The sequence below is a fragment of the Rhinolophus ferrumequinum genome, chromosome 4, assembly GCF_004115265.2.
Source record: "Rhinolophus ferrumequinum isolate MPI-CBG mRhiFer1 chromosome 4, mRhiFer1_v1.p, whole genome shotgun sequence".
NCBI lineage: Eukaryota > Metazoa > Chordata > Mammalia > Chiroptera > Rhinolophidae > Rhinolophus > Rhinolophus ferrumequinum.
Genome location: NC_046287.1, coordinates 60,080,854 through 60,099,716, shown reverse-complemented (window position 1 = coordinate 60,099,716; position 18,863 = coordinate 60,080,854). Strand labels below are relative to the sequence as shown.

General features: G+C 33.7%; 1 protein-coding gene across 1 annotated transcript in view; it reads right to left on the bottom strand.

Moving 5' to 3' along the window:
* The window catches only part of ADAM2 (ADAM metallopeptidase domain 2), a 95,902-nt gene extending 81,912 nt beyond the window's left edge, over nt 1-13,990 (bottom strand). Inside the window, exons 1-4 of the mRNA XM_033105169.1 lie at nt 13,928-13,990; nt 13,274-13,350; nt 11,208-11,263; nt 6,211-6,289 (exon numbers count right to left, since the gene is read on the bottom strand). Coding sequence (XP_032961060.1) covers nt 6,211-6,289; nt 11,208-11,263; nt 13,274-13,350; nt 13,928-13,982 — 267 coding nt within the window. The 5' untranslated portion in view covers nt 13,983-13,990. The remainder of the gene's footprint in view (nt 1-6,210; nt 6,290-11,207; nt 11,264-13,273; nt 13,351-13,927) is intronic.
* Nucleotides 13,991-18,863: the final 4,873 nt, after the last annotated feature.

Here is an 18,863-nt window from a genome sequence, read left to right as displayed (position 1 = left end):
AAAGGTAAAAGAAAAAAATAGACATATACAAATCATCAAATCTTAACATAGCTATAGCAACCTGTGGAACGCTGTTACCTAACATATGTCTAATTGGAGTCCAGAGAAATGGAAAGAGAAAGTAGGCATAATAATATTTTAGGGAAAAAAGATCAAAATTTCCCCCAAATATATTGAGATACTACAATTTGTAGATTCAGGCACTGAATATTCAAATGCACAATGGCTAGATTATTTATAAAAATATAATTCTGACCCATAATGTGCAGCAGTCTGCCCAGGAAATCAACCCCCTTATTGACAATAACTAGCCAGGAAGCCAGCCCGCTACAAATCAGAACTTGTAGGAAGTCATATTGCTATCTCTGGTAACAATCCAGGAAGCTAAATATATAATAAACAGCCCCAAATGCCAAGGACTTAATTAAAAACTGTCAGTTTACCTAAATTTTGTCTCTGCCTCCAACATAAGACCAACCATAGAATGCCAAATATGTACCCCTAGACAATCACATAGCATGTTTCACTTCTAGTTAGTCTACCTACAGCTTCCCTATGCCACCACTCTCCAATCAGGACATACCTGAAGTTTTCCTTACTTTCCACTATATGAAGCTCTACCACTCCTCTGCTGTCTTAGTGTATCTGTCAAAACACAAGTGCTGGTGGCTGACTCCCTTGCTATGTACATCAAGCTCTGAATAAATGTCCTTTGCTTATTTTCATTTGTTTGGTTTTTGTGCATTATCATGATATAATGAACTCAGCACATCATAATAAACTAATGGAAATGAAAAGTGAAGAGAAAATCTTGAAATAAGCCAAAAAAAAGTAACACATAACAGTCAGAGGACTAGTGATACAAACAATGATACTTCTCACTATATATATATCCATAGGTAGATATAGGTACACATAGCTCCAGAGTCAGGCTACAATGAAATAGAATAACGTGCTGAGAGAGAAAAAAAAAAATGCCCTGGCACGTAGAAAAATGTATTAAGAAAAATTATTCTTTAGAAATGAAGATTTGGCTCTCAGGACCACATCAATTACAACTAAACTACAGAACAACTGTCACTGAGAATCACTTGAAGTCTAGCTGAACTGAAACCCTACAACTACAGACATACAGAAGAAGCCACCTCAAGACTGGGACAGAGACACAGAATAGGCTAATCCCAAAACCTCATGTGACCATTAGAAGTTGGGAGTGATATCCTGATTACATAAGTACCCCCAGAGGAGTGAGGGGTCCCAGGCTCCCCAGCCCAGGATTCCAGTGCTGGGAAAAGAAGTCCCCATAACTTCTGGCTGTGAAAACCAGCAGAGATTGTGGATGAGTAAGCCAGAGCCAGAGGGTGGCTACACTCCGAAGTGCTCCTATTAAAGGACCCACGAATGGACTTACTTACTGTCAGACTCACTCACTCTGAGCTTCAGTGCTGAGGCAGCAGCTCTAAAGGCGCCAGGGACATACAGGGAGGAATGAGTGGTCTAGCTTCAGGGTGAGGGCTGGAGGGGCAGCTTTCTTCCAGATGGAGTAGACAGAGTAGCTGGTGAAAGCCATTGCTTCTTTGTTAAGCCCTCCCCCTTCATGCGTGCAGAGGCAGGCAGATGTCATATCTGCATCTCCATCAAATGTACTATCACCTTTCGTCTGCCCTGCCCTACTGATTCCCTGAGACCCCACCCCACCCAACATTTGGGCCCACCCAAGTCACTTTCAGTGGGTTTTCTATAAAAATAACCTATCTTAGCTCATGTGTGGACTTTCATAAAATCTCTCAAATGTTCACAAAACCCAAACAAGCAGCATCTGGCTTCTGTGTGTCTCGTACCTTTGGCTGAGCAGTCATAAGCCTGGCACTAGCAACAGCTGGTCTCAGTTCACAGATTGTCCTCTCAAGGCACCTCCAAGCCTGGTGCGGGAGGGGTCACCTGCAGATTGCTTTGTGGCTTATACCAGGTAGCCCCAGGCAGGGCACATGTTGTGGTTAAACTAGGCTTGCAGTTGGTCCCCTCCCAGGAGGACCCAGTGCTGGCCTTCCTGGTGGCCAGCTTCAGACTAAGCTAGAGCATCACCCAGCCACCTTCAAGGACAACACATCAAGAGGGCAGACTGGACAGGTGCCCTGCTCTGTGGGGTCAGTAGCTCCTCCACTGTAGTCAAGGTCAGTCCTCACAGCCAATCAGGCTGAGGGGCAATCCCTCCCATTGATGTACAAACAGCAACCAAGGCTCAACCACAAAAAGTAGGCACACAAAACACACACAAGGGGCACACTGGAGCACCCAGTTCTGGTGACCAGGGAGACTGCACCACTGGGTCCCACAAGACACCTATTACATAAGGCCTCTCTCTACTAGGACCAGGAGGCATAGCAGCTCTACCTCATACATAGAAACAAACACAGCGAGGCAGCCAAAATGGGGAGACAAAGAAACATGTTTCAAATAAAAGAACAAAGCTCCAGAAAAAGAAAAAAACAAAATGGAGACAAGCAGTCTACCAGATGCAGTGCTCCAAACACTGGTTATAAGAACACTCAATGATCTCTGGGAGAACTTCAATAAAGAGATAGGAAACATAAAAATGGAGATAGGAAACATAAAGAATAACCAGTCAGAAATAAAGAATACAATAACTGAAATGAAGAATACATGAGAGGGAATCGACAGTAGATTAGATAAAGCAGAGAGTTAAATCAGCAATTTAGAAGATAAGGTTGTAGAAAACACCCAATCAAAACAGCAAAAAGGAAAAAGGAATCCAAAAAACTGAGGATAGTTTCAGGAGCCTCTGGGAAAACATCAAACATACCAAATTCGCATCACAGGGATACCGGAAGAAAGGGCAATAAATTGAAAATCTATTTGAAGAAATAATGACAGAAAACTTTCCTAAACTGGCAATGGAAATAGATATACAAGCCAAGGAAGTGCACAGAATCCCAAACAAGATGAACACAAATAGGTCCACAGTAAGACAAATCATAACTAAAATGCCAAAGGATAAAGAAAAAGAGAGAATCTTAAAAGCAGCAAGAGAAATGCAGTTAGTTACTACAAGGGAGCTCCCATAAGATTGTCAGGTAACTCCTCAATGTAAACTTTGCAAGCCAGAAGAGATTGGCAGGAAATATTCAAAGTGATGAAAAGCGAGGGCCCACAACCAAGATTACTCTACCCAGCAAAGCTATCATTTAGAATAAAAGGACAGATAAAGAGTTTCCAAGAACAACAAAAACAAATAAAAACCTAAAAGAATTCATCACCACCAAACCAGTATTACAAGGAATTTTAGAGGGATGTCTTAAAGTTGAAAAGAAAAAAAAATAAATAAATAAAAAGAATAATAAAATGGCAAAAACCACATATCTATCAACAATTACTTTAAATGTAAATGGATTAAATGTTCCAATCAAAAGATAGGGTGGCTGAATGGTTGAGAAAACAAGACCCTTACATATGCAGCCTACAAGAGACTCACTTCAGATTGAAAGGCACACAGAGACTGGAAGTAAAGGGATAGGAAAATGATATTTCATGGGAAAAAAATAAAGCTGAGGTAGCAAGACAAGAGACAAAACATACTTTAAAACCAAGGTTATAACAAGAGACAAAGGACCTTGTAATCCAATTCCTGGGTATTTATCTTAAGAAACCCAAAATGCTACTTCGAGGGAACAAATGCATCCATATGTTCATTGCAGCATTGTTTATAATGGCCAAGATATGAAGGCAGTCTAGGTGTCCGTCAATGGATGAATGGATAAAAAGTAGGTGGTACATACATACAATGGAATATTTCTTGGCCATGGATGAGAATGAGTTCTTGACATCTGCAGTAGCATTCATGGAACTAGAGGGTATTGTGCAGAGTGTGGTATGTCAGATAGAGAAAGACAGTTATAATGTGATTTCATTTATATGGAATCTAAAGAACAAAATAAACAAAATAGAAACAGACTCATAGATACAGAGAATATTTTGATGGTTGCCAGATTGGAGGGCTGTTGGGGGTGAGTGAAAAAGATGAAGGGATTAAGAGGTACACCTTAATTGTTTCACAGTATTCATAGGGATATAGGGTACAGCATAAGGATTATAGTCAATAATATTGTACTAACTGTGTATGGTGTCAGATGGGTACTAGATTTATTGGGGTGATAGCTGGGCGGGGGTGGAGGGTTAGAGGGCAGGATGAAAAAGGTGAAGGGAATAAGAAATACAAATTGGTAGTTACAAAATAGTCATGCAGATGTAAAGTAAAATATAGGGAATATGGTCCAAAATACGGTAATAGCTACGCATACTGCCAGGTAGGTACTAGACTAGTCAGGGAGATCACTTCTTAAATTATGTACTCGTAAATGTCTAACCACTATGCTGTACACCTGAAATTAATATAAAATAATATTGAATATCTAAATAAATAAATAAATAAATAAGATGAGAACTGATGGCTCGTATGACAACATGATGAGCTCCACAAATCTGACCCCAGCAAAATGAATGAAAATTATAAATAAACAACCATTTAAACCCTCGCAAATAGTCAAAGGGACAAATGATTCTAAGAGAAAATGAATAAACAGTTACTCAAGAAAACTTATGAAAATACAGTAAGAAACATGAAAGCCTGTGTTATTTGAGCCAAGACCACATCCTCCTTCCCCCACTCCAAGTTCAGTGAGATACATGAGGCTGCTGCAGGAGTAACACAACATATTGTTTTACAATAAACTTTTTTTCAATAGAAAGAGTACACTCTTTCCAGTAGAAAGAGTACACTCTAAAATAATGACAAAAGTATAGCATAGTAAGTATATAAACTAGTATCATAGTGGTTTATCATTATTAAGTATTATGTACTGTACATAATTGTATGTGCTACACCTTTCCAGGACAGGCAGCACAGGTTTGTTTACATCAGCATCACCATAAATACATGAGTAATGCATTGCACTACAACAATACAATGGCTACGATGTCACTAGGCATTAGGAACTTTTCAGCTCCATTATAATCTTATGGGACGACCATTGTATATCATTGTACATCATTATGCAGCTCATGGTTATATTCATTACATTTGAGGGCAACATTTAACTGAGGTCAATACGCAACAACTTCCATGTTCAGGCTAATAAAACATTCTTTTCTTTGTCTTTGTAATTATACGTTTATCTTTCGTGGTTACCTCCTTAGAGGTAGGGGGCGGGGTTAAGTGTTAGGTATAGTAGAATTGTATAAAATTCAGGCATGGGATATATGTCTCTTTGTCTTTTTAATTCTAACTCTCTCTCTGTCTCTTACACATACACACACATACACACACAGACACACACACATATACATGCAATGTGCACATACATGTACATATATACTTGTGTGTGTGTATATATACATGCATACATATATATATGTCATAATATAATTTGACTATGTATTATTTATATATCTGTATAGACTACTCCATAGATAACTCAAATATATTTGCCCCATCTGTTTAGCAAAATTTAAAGCAATTATTCACATATCTATTATTTCTTCTTTTAGAAGCTTAATCTCTATAAAAATGCTTTAATTTCAAAGTACTGGTAGATTCACTACATAGAAATCAGCAATACAAATGGAAAAATCAATAGGAATTGGTAAGGCAAGGCAAAGGTAAAAAGAAAAAACAGCATTTTAGGTATGGGTAATTAATGCAATTATATGCACACTTCTCTATTATTTTTTTAAAAAAATAGACATAAAATGAAGCTCCCAGCATTCCAAATATATGAAAACTTAATATATTCCTAAATGTACATGAAATTCCGTATGTATTTACTTGGTCTCTGAAAATACTTCAGACATATATGTGGAGTCTTCTTTGCTTCCCATATTTAGCTTTTCTAACCCAAGCTATGTTTTTTCATTTGAAGTATTTCACACCATATTCAATCCTTTCCCCACAGGTACATAAGCACATACATGTACAGCACCATGAAATAATGGCCTAAAAACATCACAATTATTTTTGGTTTGCATAATCATCTGTGTAATAAGCCTTACTCAGACACATCATCAAAAAGAAATAAATTCACGCCAAAACAAAACATAACTGCAACCCTTTGTACTCCAGCAACAAGTGGATCCTAAGTAAGATGATCACAGAAACTCACATAACAAAGGCAAAACAGACAATAAAAATCATACCTGAAACTGTTGTTCGAAAGGTTTCCTACTTCCTGCGCCTTTATAACCATAAACTCTAAAATTATGAGGTAAAAAAGCCCTGTAAAATAAAGATTAAAAGTGTTTAATGAAAAATGTTTTTCCTAAGCTTTTAATTTGAAATTTTATTTTATTATGCTATTATAAATAGGTAGGTAGGCAGAGGGAGAGAGAGAGAGGGAAAACAGAGAGATTGATTCTCTAATTTTGTTATAATTTCACTCAAAAATCCTGGTCTCCAGTCCTCCCCTCACTCACTTTTACCATCACACTGTCCTCCTAGCTGTTTTTTAAATACAAAGGCAAGCTTTTGCCTCAGGGTATTTGCAGAAGTTGTCCTTTCCTGGGAGGTCCTTCAACACTGCTCACTGTCTCAGCTATTTCAAGTCTTTGCTTATATAGGAACTTCTCAGGGAGACTTATCTTGACAAGCATATAAAAAAATTATTAAGCATTAGATTTCCAAAAGATACTTTTTACTTTTCTTTATAATTTTGCTTCAGCATTTACCGTCTTCTAACACTCTTCTTGATCTACTTATTTATTAAATCATTATTAGTGTCATCTGATAACAATATAAACTCAGCGATTCATATCCAGTTTGTTTACTAATGCATCTCAAGCATTTAGAAGAATATCTGAAAAATAGCAAATGGTCAATAAAATAATGAACTGATATGGCATAAATTCAACAGATTAGATGGAGATCTCACATTAAAATATATTATTTGTAAATATGAGAAGAATATGTTTAAAAGGTTCTATAATGAGAAAGGTAGGTGTAGGTATCCAATTTTCATTTTGCCCGCCAAGTATAATATAAAGATTGTGAGTGCCATGACAGTCTGTATTTGTTGAAGCAACAGGTACAAGAGTCAAGCCACTGACACACAGCGCAAAGTTTTTTGTGCTCTTGTCATAACAAAAAACAAAAGGACCCACAATGGGGTGGGACTCCAGGGAATACACCAATTCTGAGTTGAAAGTCCTATAAAGTAATTTAGCTGGTTATATTCAGGCACTATTTGTTGGCAGAGAAAGATTCCAAATATCCATATCTGTCCCAAGGACAAAGCTGCTATTGGGAACTAGAAACAAGTAGAACTTTTGGTGGTCATGCAGGCCAAGGAACTAAACTTAAAATCTCTGAAAATAAGAGCAAAATATTTTCAAAATTAATGATACAGAATCGATATGCTCTGCGTAATTCAAGCACAATAAAATTAAAAAAAATCATACCTAAATATTTTTTAAAAGACTGATGGAAACAAAAATAAAACCTTCAAAGTATCAAGGGAAAAAACAAAGATGTTACCTTCAAAGAAACAGCAAGAAGATCTATAGCTACTTTTTCAATGAAATGAAGAAAGCCAGAAGACAATGAAATGATAATTTAAAGGCTCTAAAGTCAGATGAGATCAGGCAGGTTCAGGGTGGTATAGATGATGTATTATAGAAATGTACACTTGAAACCTATATAAGTTTATTAACCAATGTCACCCTAGTAAATTTAATAAAAATTTAAAACATAATAATAGAAAAAGGGCGAAAGCCATTTTAAAAAAGTCATCCTAGAATTTGTTCCAGCAAAAAAAGTTTTTAAGAATAGAGTTAAGATTTAACAATGAACACAAATATAATTCAAAACAAGCAGACCTGTAATAGAAATACAGAGAAATCCCAAGACCTGAAAATTAGCCACAGGCAGAAACAGAAATGTAAGAAGAAATAAAGAGCATCAGAATGGGTAAATTTATGGTTAAATATAAAGGAATATTGACTTCACTAAAAACAATAGTAAAAGATTATTGGGGTTTAAAAGTATCCAGGATTATGATATATAAAAAATAATGAGAAGGTAGATCACAATAAGTGCAAGTAAAAGGTTTAGGATCTAATAATATAGAGTAATTGGTAAAAGTAATAATGTACATTAGATTCAACAATTCAGAATTAATATGGTAATCTAGAGAAAGTACTAAAAAAAGAGTAAAAGGATACATAACAAAAAAATTCAGTTGATGGAACATAGTGTAATATAAAATAATGGGTGCATTAAAATGGACATAATGAAAAACAGGGATATAAAATAAATGGTACCAAAGAAAAAATAATGATTTCAAAAATATATGGAAAATCAAAGGATGAAGAAAATCAAGGACATCTTAGAACTGTAGAACTAGCTCGGGTATCAAGCCTACTACAGAGTCTTAGTAATAAATACTGTGTGGTGTTTCCATAGATAAAATAGGGATCAAGAATAAACATATAAACTAACAGAAGGGGAAAAAAGGAGTACAGAAAGAGATCCTCTCATCAATAGTCATTTTATTATGTTACAGTGGAGTGAGAAAAAAATTATTTTTCAATAGCATGTGCTGGATTCACTGAATGCTAACATGAAAAAAAATTAAATCTTGACTCCTATGCTCACAAAATACACAAACATCAATTCTAGATGAATTCTAGAGTTAAATATGAAAGTGAAAACAATGAAAACCATTAGAAGAAAATAGCTTGGATTTATGACTATATGTAGACAATGGTTTATTTTAAAACATGAAAAAAATACAAAGTAAAAATGATAATTTGGACTGCATTAAAAGAAAGAATTACAGGCTCAATTTAAAAATCTAGACTAAATAAAAAATTGAAAAAGAAAAATACAGTTTACAAATACTAAACAAAAAGAAAGTTAATGTAACTGCGTGCACATCAGATAAATTAAAATTTAAGACAAACTGCTAGAAAATAGTCATTTCACAATGTTAAAATTTTATTCAAGAAAAGATAAACTATTTAAAATGTTTATTTAAAAACTTTTATAATCTCAAAAGATACAATTCAAAATTTACAGAATACAAAGAAACTTGTCAATTTGAAAATGATTGTGGAAAATTTCATTGCATATATATTACAAAATAATAGAATAAATAAAAATATCAGTTTGAGGGCCGGCCCAGTGGCTCAGGTGGTTAGAGCTCCATGCTCCTAACTCCGAAGGCTGACGGTTCGATTCCCACATGGGCCAGTGGGCTGTCAACCACAAGGTTGCCAGTTCAATTCCTCCAGTCCCGCAAGGGATGGTGGGCAGCACCCCCTGCAACTAAGATTGAACACAGCACCTTGAGCTGAGCTGCCGCCAAGCTTCCAGATGGCTCAGTTGGTTGGAGTATGTCCTCTCAACCACAGGGTTGCCGGTTCGACTCCCGCAGGGGATGATGAGCTGTGCCCTCTGCAACTAGAAACGGCAACTGGACATGGAGCTGGGCTGCGCCCTCCACAACTAAGACTGAAAGGACAACAACTTGAAGCTGAACGGCATTCTCCACAACTAAGATTGAAAGGACAACAACTTGACTTGGGAAAAAAAAGAAAGGCGTGGAGGTACACACTGTTCCCCCAATAAAGTCCTGTTCCCCTTCCCCAATAAAATCTTTAAAATATATATGTATATATATGTATGTGTGTGTGTGTGTGTGTGTGTGTGTGTGTGTGTATATATATATATATATATATATATATATATATGTGTGTGTGTGTGTGTATATATATATATCAGTATATATATATATATCAGTTTGGATATAGCAGAAGAGTTTTATGATATGATTAAAAAACATTGTCTGAAATAACTGGAGAATACATGCTATTTTCTAGTACATATAGAACATTACAAAAACTGAATACACATTACATCAAAAAGTAAATCTCAAGGACTTTTAAAGGATTAAAATTAGAGAATATTCTGTGATCAAAAATTATTAGAACTAAAAACTAGAAAAGTGCCACATGTATTGACACTAAGAGATACAATGACATAATTTATGGGACAAAGTAGAAATGTAATATAAGCTAGAAAATGTTTGCTAATGATGAAATGGAGAAAATTCTACATATCCAAAGAAGTGGGGGGCAGCTAAATAATACTTTGGGGGAAAAATTAGCCTTAAATTCTTAGACTAGAAAATATACAAGTGGTTGATGAGTAATCAACTTAGAATTCATTTAAGGAAGTTAGAAACAAAGATCAAAATAAACCCAAAGAAATTTAAAGCAATGCAATAATGCAAAAATCATATATAATAGATGATCAACAAAACAAAAATTAGTTCATGGAAAGGTTATGTTGAGGTTCATCAAAGAGAAAAGAAAAAAGTGATGAAATAACTAATAGAATAATATTCCTCGCAAAAATGCAGCATTTTTTAATTCAGAAAGAAGTAATTTTGAGTCAGTTCTCAATATCTTCCTTCAAACTAGTATCATTCATTTTATACATAGAAAATGTTTTCCAAGCTGTATGGTGTATAAAAGGATTGCAGCTGTGAAATCTAGAAATAATACAGAAGTATTTCTTATCTTTGTATTGATTTTGTAACTTCGTTTGCAGACTTCTGCTTGTCATTATTCTTAGGAGTTTAGTCTTCTGTTTAAAAGGTCCATCACAATTTTCATTTTTCTTTATTCTTTAGTATCATGTGCTTCTTTTCTCCAAATTCATCGGCTGACATGGAATTAAGTTTGGCTAATTACAATTATATTCCAAATCTTTAATATATTCTGACACAGTATGTAAACTTTTTTTTTTTAATTATCACTACTCTTTCTACCTAAAAATCCTCTATGTTCTTTCAAATAGAGTTGAATGTAAAGAAACTCAAAAGCAAGTAATACTCACGTTTTAATAAAGACAAAAAATTATCAAATGCATCCTTTATAAAGCAACATGGATAACCAAAAATAAATCTGTTGCTACTGGGAAGGAGGAAGATGAGAGCATACTGGTAAACTATGGATTCAAGTCCTAGATATTCATTATAGATTTTGAATGTTGTTTTAAAGAATAAAATAAGAAACAAATAAACAGTCAGTAAGTGGAAACGTTTACAAATACAAAATAATTACATTCTGGATAATTATAAATGATAATTTTAAATAGAACAAAGACAGGTGATAAAATAATAAAGATCACCTACTTTTGCATTAGGTTCACAGTGTATGTTTTCCCTTCAATTACAATGTTGTAGGACACCTGGCAGCAGAATATATTAAAAAGACAAAGAAAATTGAGAAGAATATTAGAAAGGATAACAATAATCACATTCTAAAGTATGCTAATTCAATAAAAACATAAAATTTATAATTTAATAAGGATGCATTTCAATGTAATTTGATATTAAAATATTGGCTTTCATAATAAAAATGGGTGGAATAATATGATTTGTGTAATTTCTTATTTGTTAACTTTTAAATTTATCCAATAAAATAAAATCTGAAAAATTGATTATCTTTATCCAATAATTATATCTTAATAAAAATGGATGTCATTACAAAATTTATGCTTAAAATGAAAGAGTATAATTAAATTAATAGAAATAGTAGAGGAAAGAATTAACAGCACATAGTGTATAATATTTGTAGATTTTATAATGTCTGCTTCAAGTTTAGCTGCAGTAGTCATTGATCTGTTTTATTAATATTAGGATTAGGAAATGATGTTTAACAAATGGACAATTTAGTCTTTATAGATCAATTTGGGGAGCTTTGACATCTTTACATTATTGGACCTTCCAACCCATGAGCATGGGATATATTCAATTTATTTAGGTCTTTAACTCCTCTCCTCTTGTTTTGGTGTCTGCAGTGTCTAGTATGTAGTCTCTTCAGCTGTCTTTGGTCCACTGTTAATTGTTGATATTTTCACTTTCATACTATATTTTTCACATCTAGATGTTCCAGTTATTTTTTTTAAAAAAAGCTCTTAGTCTTTTTAAGTGGAATATTCTCTTCTATGATCTTTATTCTTTATTTATTAATTATAATAATTACTAACATACACTTTTATGTTGTTTGTAGCATTTGTTGAATCAGTAAGTACAATAACCTTATTGGTTCAAAAAATACTATTAATCTCCTGTTCTAAACACTGGGGATAGAGACATTAACAAAATAGTCAATTTTTTTCCTCACATATTTGACAGTGGAGGACAGGTGATTTTTTTTTTTCTACCAATCTTATGAGAATTACTATCATAGAATCTAGTGGAGCCTAGTTGGAGATATTGCCCTGTAAATAGATTCTGTGTATATTTCCTAATATGACCAAGCAATTATATATATTTGTATGAAAATAAACCCTTTTGAAATACGATTAAATGCCTTACCTCTTTTTTCTATTTAAATTATTAAATTTGAAGTTTTCATAAATATGCATTCCTTTTTAAATGATATACCAGGGTGTCAAAAATATATATACATGTGATTCTATTCATCTTTTGTTACTGGTATATATTGAGTATTACAATTTTAATAGTTTTTTCCTTTCTTAAAATGTATATACATTTTTTTGGCACCCTCTGTATTGAATATTTTAAGCTTGTAATATCTGCATTAGGGTGACAAGTGTGTAGTCGCTAAGGAAATATTTGTATTCAAATTACCAGAACATTTACTACCCAACCAAAAGAAAATTAAGGAGGGGTGTATCAAAAAATACATTTTACTTCTGTAGAAATGATTCTAGGAATTAGTAAAAAAGAAATACAAATCTTTCCAATTCAAAGAAAAACTAGTGCCCTGAACCAAGATGAACTAAGATGGCATGAAAAAAACAGCCTTGATTAACATACTTACAATCAAAATGCAAAAATCACTCACATAAACACTTCAGTAAATCAAATGACCATCATCCCACATAAGGAAGCCAAAAGCTTACTTAACAACAAAAACAACAACAATTTCCTTCAAATATAGCCTGGTGAGTGAGTGAAAGAATCTCTAGATGGATCAGGTCAATGATTATTCAATCAAGAGGGAAATAAATTTAGAAGGTGGAACTTGTGTCTTTGATAATAAACATCATTGCGCCATATGTCTATGAAACATTGTTAATCTTGGTTCATTTTCAAAAGGGCTTTTTTACTTAAGAAAATTAGGTATAAAATTCAGCAAGTGTGCATAGATGACAAATGCCAGGTTTACTTTTTAGGTACAAAATAGACACATGGTTTTTAGATTGTGAAAAATGTTAGTGCTTAATTACATGAGATTCAACTCCTTCACTTGACAGTGACCGGATTTTCTCTGGAATTGTAATTTGCATACGTAGTCTGTGAGAATCTGCAAGGTGCAAAACGTTTTATTAGAGCAACACCCATTGCTTCATAGCTTCCTGCATTATTTTCTCATCTAAATTCATGATATTTCATATGCCACCGTTTATTTTTACTATCTTTTCAAATATCCTCAATCTACAGTCTCTCTAGAATAACAAGATTTTGTAAAGAGAGCATGTATATTGGCTTTGGGAATATTGACCTGGGGGCAGACCGTGTTAATCCTGAGGCAAGAGGACAAAGCACTTTCAGTACAGATAAACTCAGATCCTTTTGACCATCCAACTATAGAGCCCAGAGGTAAAAAACGCAGAGGGGTATATGAAACACTGATCCTGAGGCATCCACTCAAGCCACGCATGGCATCTCCTATGTTTTCTATGGCCCCAAGATGAGTAGTAAAGCCCCCTCGCGTCCAATGTGGGTATTGGTTTTGAGAAGGTGGCAATGTGAGAGTGGGCTCAGGCTTCCAGAGTTGGAGCCCCCGCAAGGAAGCACTTTCCCAGGGCTATCCAGCCTCTCGGAAACCCATAGGAGAGGCGACATTCCCGACAGGTTAGAGGAGGGTTTTTTGTTCTTACTGTCCTCTGTTTGGAGCTCGATGAACCCAATGAGCAGAAGCAGAAGGCACAGCATGGCTTGACGTCCTGGATCCCAGGCGGAATAACGACAGTTGGCTTGGCTAGAAGGCTGTTGGAAGCGCGAGGAGGCCCTGTAAGAAGCAGAGAGCTGTGGGTGCAAAGGTGGGTGCGGAGGGTGGATGCTGTGTGCTGTTATTCTGCATAGATATGCAGTAGGAGGCTTCAACTCAGTTTGAGGCCGCTTTTAGGCTGAAAAAAGAGCAGAATCACTTCCAAAGGGCAGGGGTGAAGAAACAGCTAAGAGACAGGAAGACTTATATACACTTCTTAAGAGAACTTTGAAATGAAGTTATAAAATACGTACATATATTTTTTCTACAAACCACAGGCGCATACATCAACTAATACTCAAGTAAACAAACCAGAGTAATTAATACCTATATCCAGATCAAAAAATAAAATATAGAACCACCGAAGACCCCAGATTGCCCTCTGACAATCATGACCTCTAACACCCTATCTTACTTTTGTCTATTTTTGAACTTTGTATGAATGGAACAAATCACCATTCACTTTTTTTTTTATGTTTGAGTTCTTTTAATATGATGATTATAAGATCCAAACATGTAAGTAGCAATAGTTTTTTTCTCGTTGGCATGTATTACACATTGAATGAATATAATACCATCTGCTTTTACATTTTACTGTTAAAATTTGGGTCATTTATAGTTGCAGCTATTAAAAACCATATTAGGCTATTTTATTTCTTGTACATGTCAGTTGGTGAACATCTATAGTGAATTCTCATTGGGTATATTACTAGAGTGAAGTTGCCTGATTACAGAGTATGCTTTAGTAGATACTTCCAAAGAGTTTTCCAAGATTCTTGTACTGATTTGTATTCCAACCAGGTGTGAATGAGAATTACACTTTACATCAATGCCTACACTTGTATTTATTTCATTTTGGTGGATCTGTAGATGTCCTGCATTTTGGTTTTAATATGTATTTCATTATTGTTAATTGTTAACAATTAATTTAGTGCAGTTTTATATGTTTGTTGGTCATTTTTATAACTTCTTTTGTAAATGCCTATTTGAGACTGGTCCATTTTCCAATTGAGTAGCCATGTCCCTTTTCTCATAATAAATAAAAGCTATTAATACATTCTAGATATGATTCCTGTGTTGAATATAACAATTGCAAATATCATCTATACCAGGACTTACATTCAATGGATTTTTATAGATACACATTTATATTCAGAAATTTACTTTTTTTCACAATTTGCTAGGATTTTTATAATATGTATCTTACCATGGATGTTGAATTTTATTAACTGAGGCGATCACATAGTTTTCTCCATTTTCTGTTAATGTTTTGAATTAAAATTATTGATTTTCCAGTGTTGAAACAAATTTGTATTCCTGGAATATACTCTATTTGGTAATGATATATTATCCTTTTTATATTTTGCTGGATCAATTGGCCAGCATTTTAAGATTTTGCATCAATATTTATAAGAAATATTTGTCTGTCATTTTCTTTTATTATAATTTATTGACAGTTTTTGTATCAGAGACATGCTGGTCTCATAAAATAAATTGGAAAATGTTATTCTTGCTCTATTTTTTGAAAGAGTGTGATGTTGTGAATATTTAATGTTTTTTAGAACTTAGAAATTAAGTGATATAGACTTAGAATTTTCTTTGTGAGAATTTCTTTTCTTACTCATAAATCTAATTTTTTAAAAAGTATTCAGATATTCTCTTTCTCCTTCTGCTAGAGAAAGTTGGGTTTCTGATAGAATTGTACATTTCTTCTGAGATGTTAGACATATTGGCCAAAGTTGTTCATGATATCCTTCTCTCCTTTATCATCCTTTTGAGCTCTGTGGAATCTGTAGATAGCTCTTTTGTCATTCTCAATGTTGATTATTTTGTGATTTTTTTTTCTCTTTATTCATGATCAATCATTCTTGGAGTTTATTATTTTTATTAACATTTAAAAGAACTAACTTTGGGATTTTTAAATGTTTTTCTATTATATGTTTATTTTCTTATTTCATTGATTTTTGCTTTGCGTTCATTTCCTTTTTTCTAATTTAAGTGTAATTTGTTTTTTTCTAGCTTCTAAGAATGGAATTTTTTTCTTACTCATTTTAAACCTTTCTTCTTTCTAATATATGCATTTAAAACTATAAATTTAATCTAATTTATCACTAAATTGATATGTATTGCATTTTTAATGTATCATATTTTGATATGCCTTATTTCCATTAATATTCAGGTGAAAATATTTTCTAATTTTCACCGTGATTTCTTCTTTGCCCCATGTGTTCTTTAAATTCCACACATTTGAGGGCGTTCCAATTACATTTTTCTTATTGATATCTAATTTAATTCCATTGAGGTCATAATAATACTCTGAATTATTTTAAGCCATTGCAATTTACTGAGCAAGATTTATTCTGCATTAGATTGTCGATTATAGATAGCTGGCTCCATGTAAACTTTAAAAGAATGTAGATTAGTTAGTTGTGACTCATATTACTCTATAAATGTCACTTAGGTCAAATTAGATGACAGAGTTTCAAATATTTTATATCTTTCCTGATTCTTTCGCCTGTTTGTTTTTGTTAATATAGTCAACTAAGATAGTAGATTTTTCTATTACTCTTTTGTGTTCTATCAATTTTTGATTCTTCTAAGTTGAATATATATTATTTTGTATATGTCATTTAGGGATGGTTTACCTTCTGGGTGAAATAACATTTATCATTATGAATATCACTCTTTATCTGTTGTAATACTCCTTTGTCATTGTCTATTTTGTCTCACAATTCCATAGACAGATTTGCTTTATTATGATTAGAATTTGCATGGGATATTTTAACAAAAATATTGTACTTTGCTTTAAAAGTGTGTCTTTATATGTAAAATGTGTGTGTAAATAGCATATAGTTTTTTATTACTATTAAAGTTTATTGGGGTGACAATTGTTAGTAAAATTACATAGATTTCAGGTGTACAATTCTGTATTACATCATCTCTATATCACATTGTGAGTCAGTTCTCTTTGCATCACCATATATTTGATCCCCTTTACCCTCAATTACCACCCACCTCATCCCCTACCCTCTGGTAAATTGTCAATGTCTATTGTTTGTGTCTAGGAGTTTTTGTTTTTCATTTGTTTGTCTTGTTCCTTTATTGTTTTCAGTTTTAGATATGACATATCAGTGAAATCATATTGTTCTTGCCTTTTTCTGTCTGACTTATTTCACTTAGCATTATAATCTCAAGATCCATCCATGTTGTCGCAAATGGCACTATTTCATCTTTTCTCATGGCAGAATAGTATTCTGTTGTGTACATATACCACATGTTCTTGATCTAATCCTCTATCCAAGGATGCTTTAGTTGTTTCCATGTCTTGGGCACTGTCAATAATGCTGCAATGAACGTTAGAGCACATATATCTTCATAGATCAGTGTTTTCAGATTTTTTGAGTAGATACTCAGGGGAGAGATTGCTGGGTCATATAATAAGTCCATTCTTAATTTTTTGAGGAACCTCCACAGTGCCTTCCATAGCGGCTGCACCAGTCTGCATTCCCACCAGCAGTATATGAGTGTTCCTTTTTCTCCACAGCCTCTCCAACACTTGTCATTATTTGTCTTGTTGATGATAGCCATTCTGACTGGTGTGAGGTGATATCTCTTTGTGGATTTTCTTTGCATTTCTCTGATGATTAGTGATGTTGAGCATTTTTTCATAAGTTTATTGGCCATTTGTATTTGTCCTCTTTGGAGAAATGTCTCTTCAGATCCTCTGCCCATTTTTTAATTGGATTGTTTGTTTTTTTGTTGCTGAATTGTATGAGTTCCTTATATATTTTGGATATTAGCATAGTTAAAATGGCCATATTACCCAAAGTAATATACAAATTTAATGTAATGCCCATTGAAATCCCAATGGCATTTTTTAAAGAAATAGAACAAAAAAATCATCAGATTTGTATGGTAACACTAAAGATCCCAAATAGCCAAAGTAACCCTAAGAAAAAAGAACAATGCTGGAGGTATCACACTACCTGACTTCATTTTGTACTACAGGGCAACAATAATCAAAATAGTATGGTATTGGCAGAAAAACATACACATAGACCAATGGAATAGAATTGAGAATCCAGAAATAAACCCACATAAATATGGACAGACAATTTTCGACAAAGAAGCTAAAAACATACGATGGAGAAAAGACAGCCTCTTCAATAAATGGTGCTGGGAGAATTGGAAAGTCAAGTGCAAAAGAGTGAAACTGAACTGCTATCTGTCACCATGTACCCAAATTAATTCAAAATGGATCAAAGACCTAAACATAAGACCTGAAACAATAAACTGCATAGAAGATAACATCGGCACTAAACTTACGTTCAAAGAGCATTTTCTGAATTTGACCTCAGAGGCAAGGGAAGTAAAAGCTAAAATAAATGAATGGGACTATATCAAACTAAAAAGCTTCTGCACAGCAAAAGAAACCACTGACAAAATAAAGAGGTAAAAACCAGTTTGACAATATTTGGCTATGATTGAAGCAATAGGTCCATTTCATTTACTGTAAATCACAGAGATGCTAAGTTTACTTCTCTCATCTTGCTAGCAGTTTTCTATTTTTCTTATCTGTATTTTTTGCTTCTTTATCTTCTTAAATAATGGAAGCCACTTTAATAGTCCATTAGATCTAGTCTCTTGAATTTTTAAATGTACTAGTTATTATTTTGTTTTTCAGTGATTAGAGATTATATTATATATATTCAACATATTGCATTCCACATACTGTATCAGGAACAATGTAAGAATGTTGCAACAAGATAATTTCACTTAAGCCCTTTCATTTATTATTGTCATGTTTTACACACACACACACACAC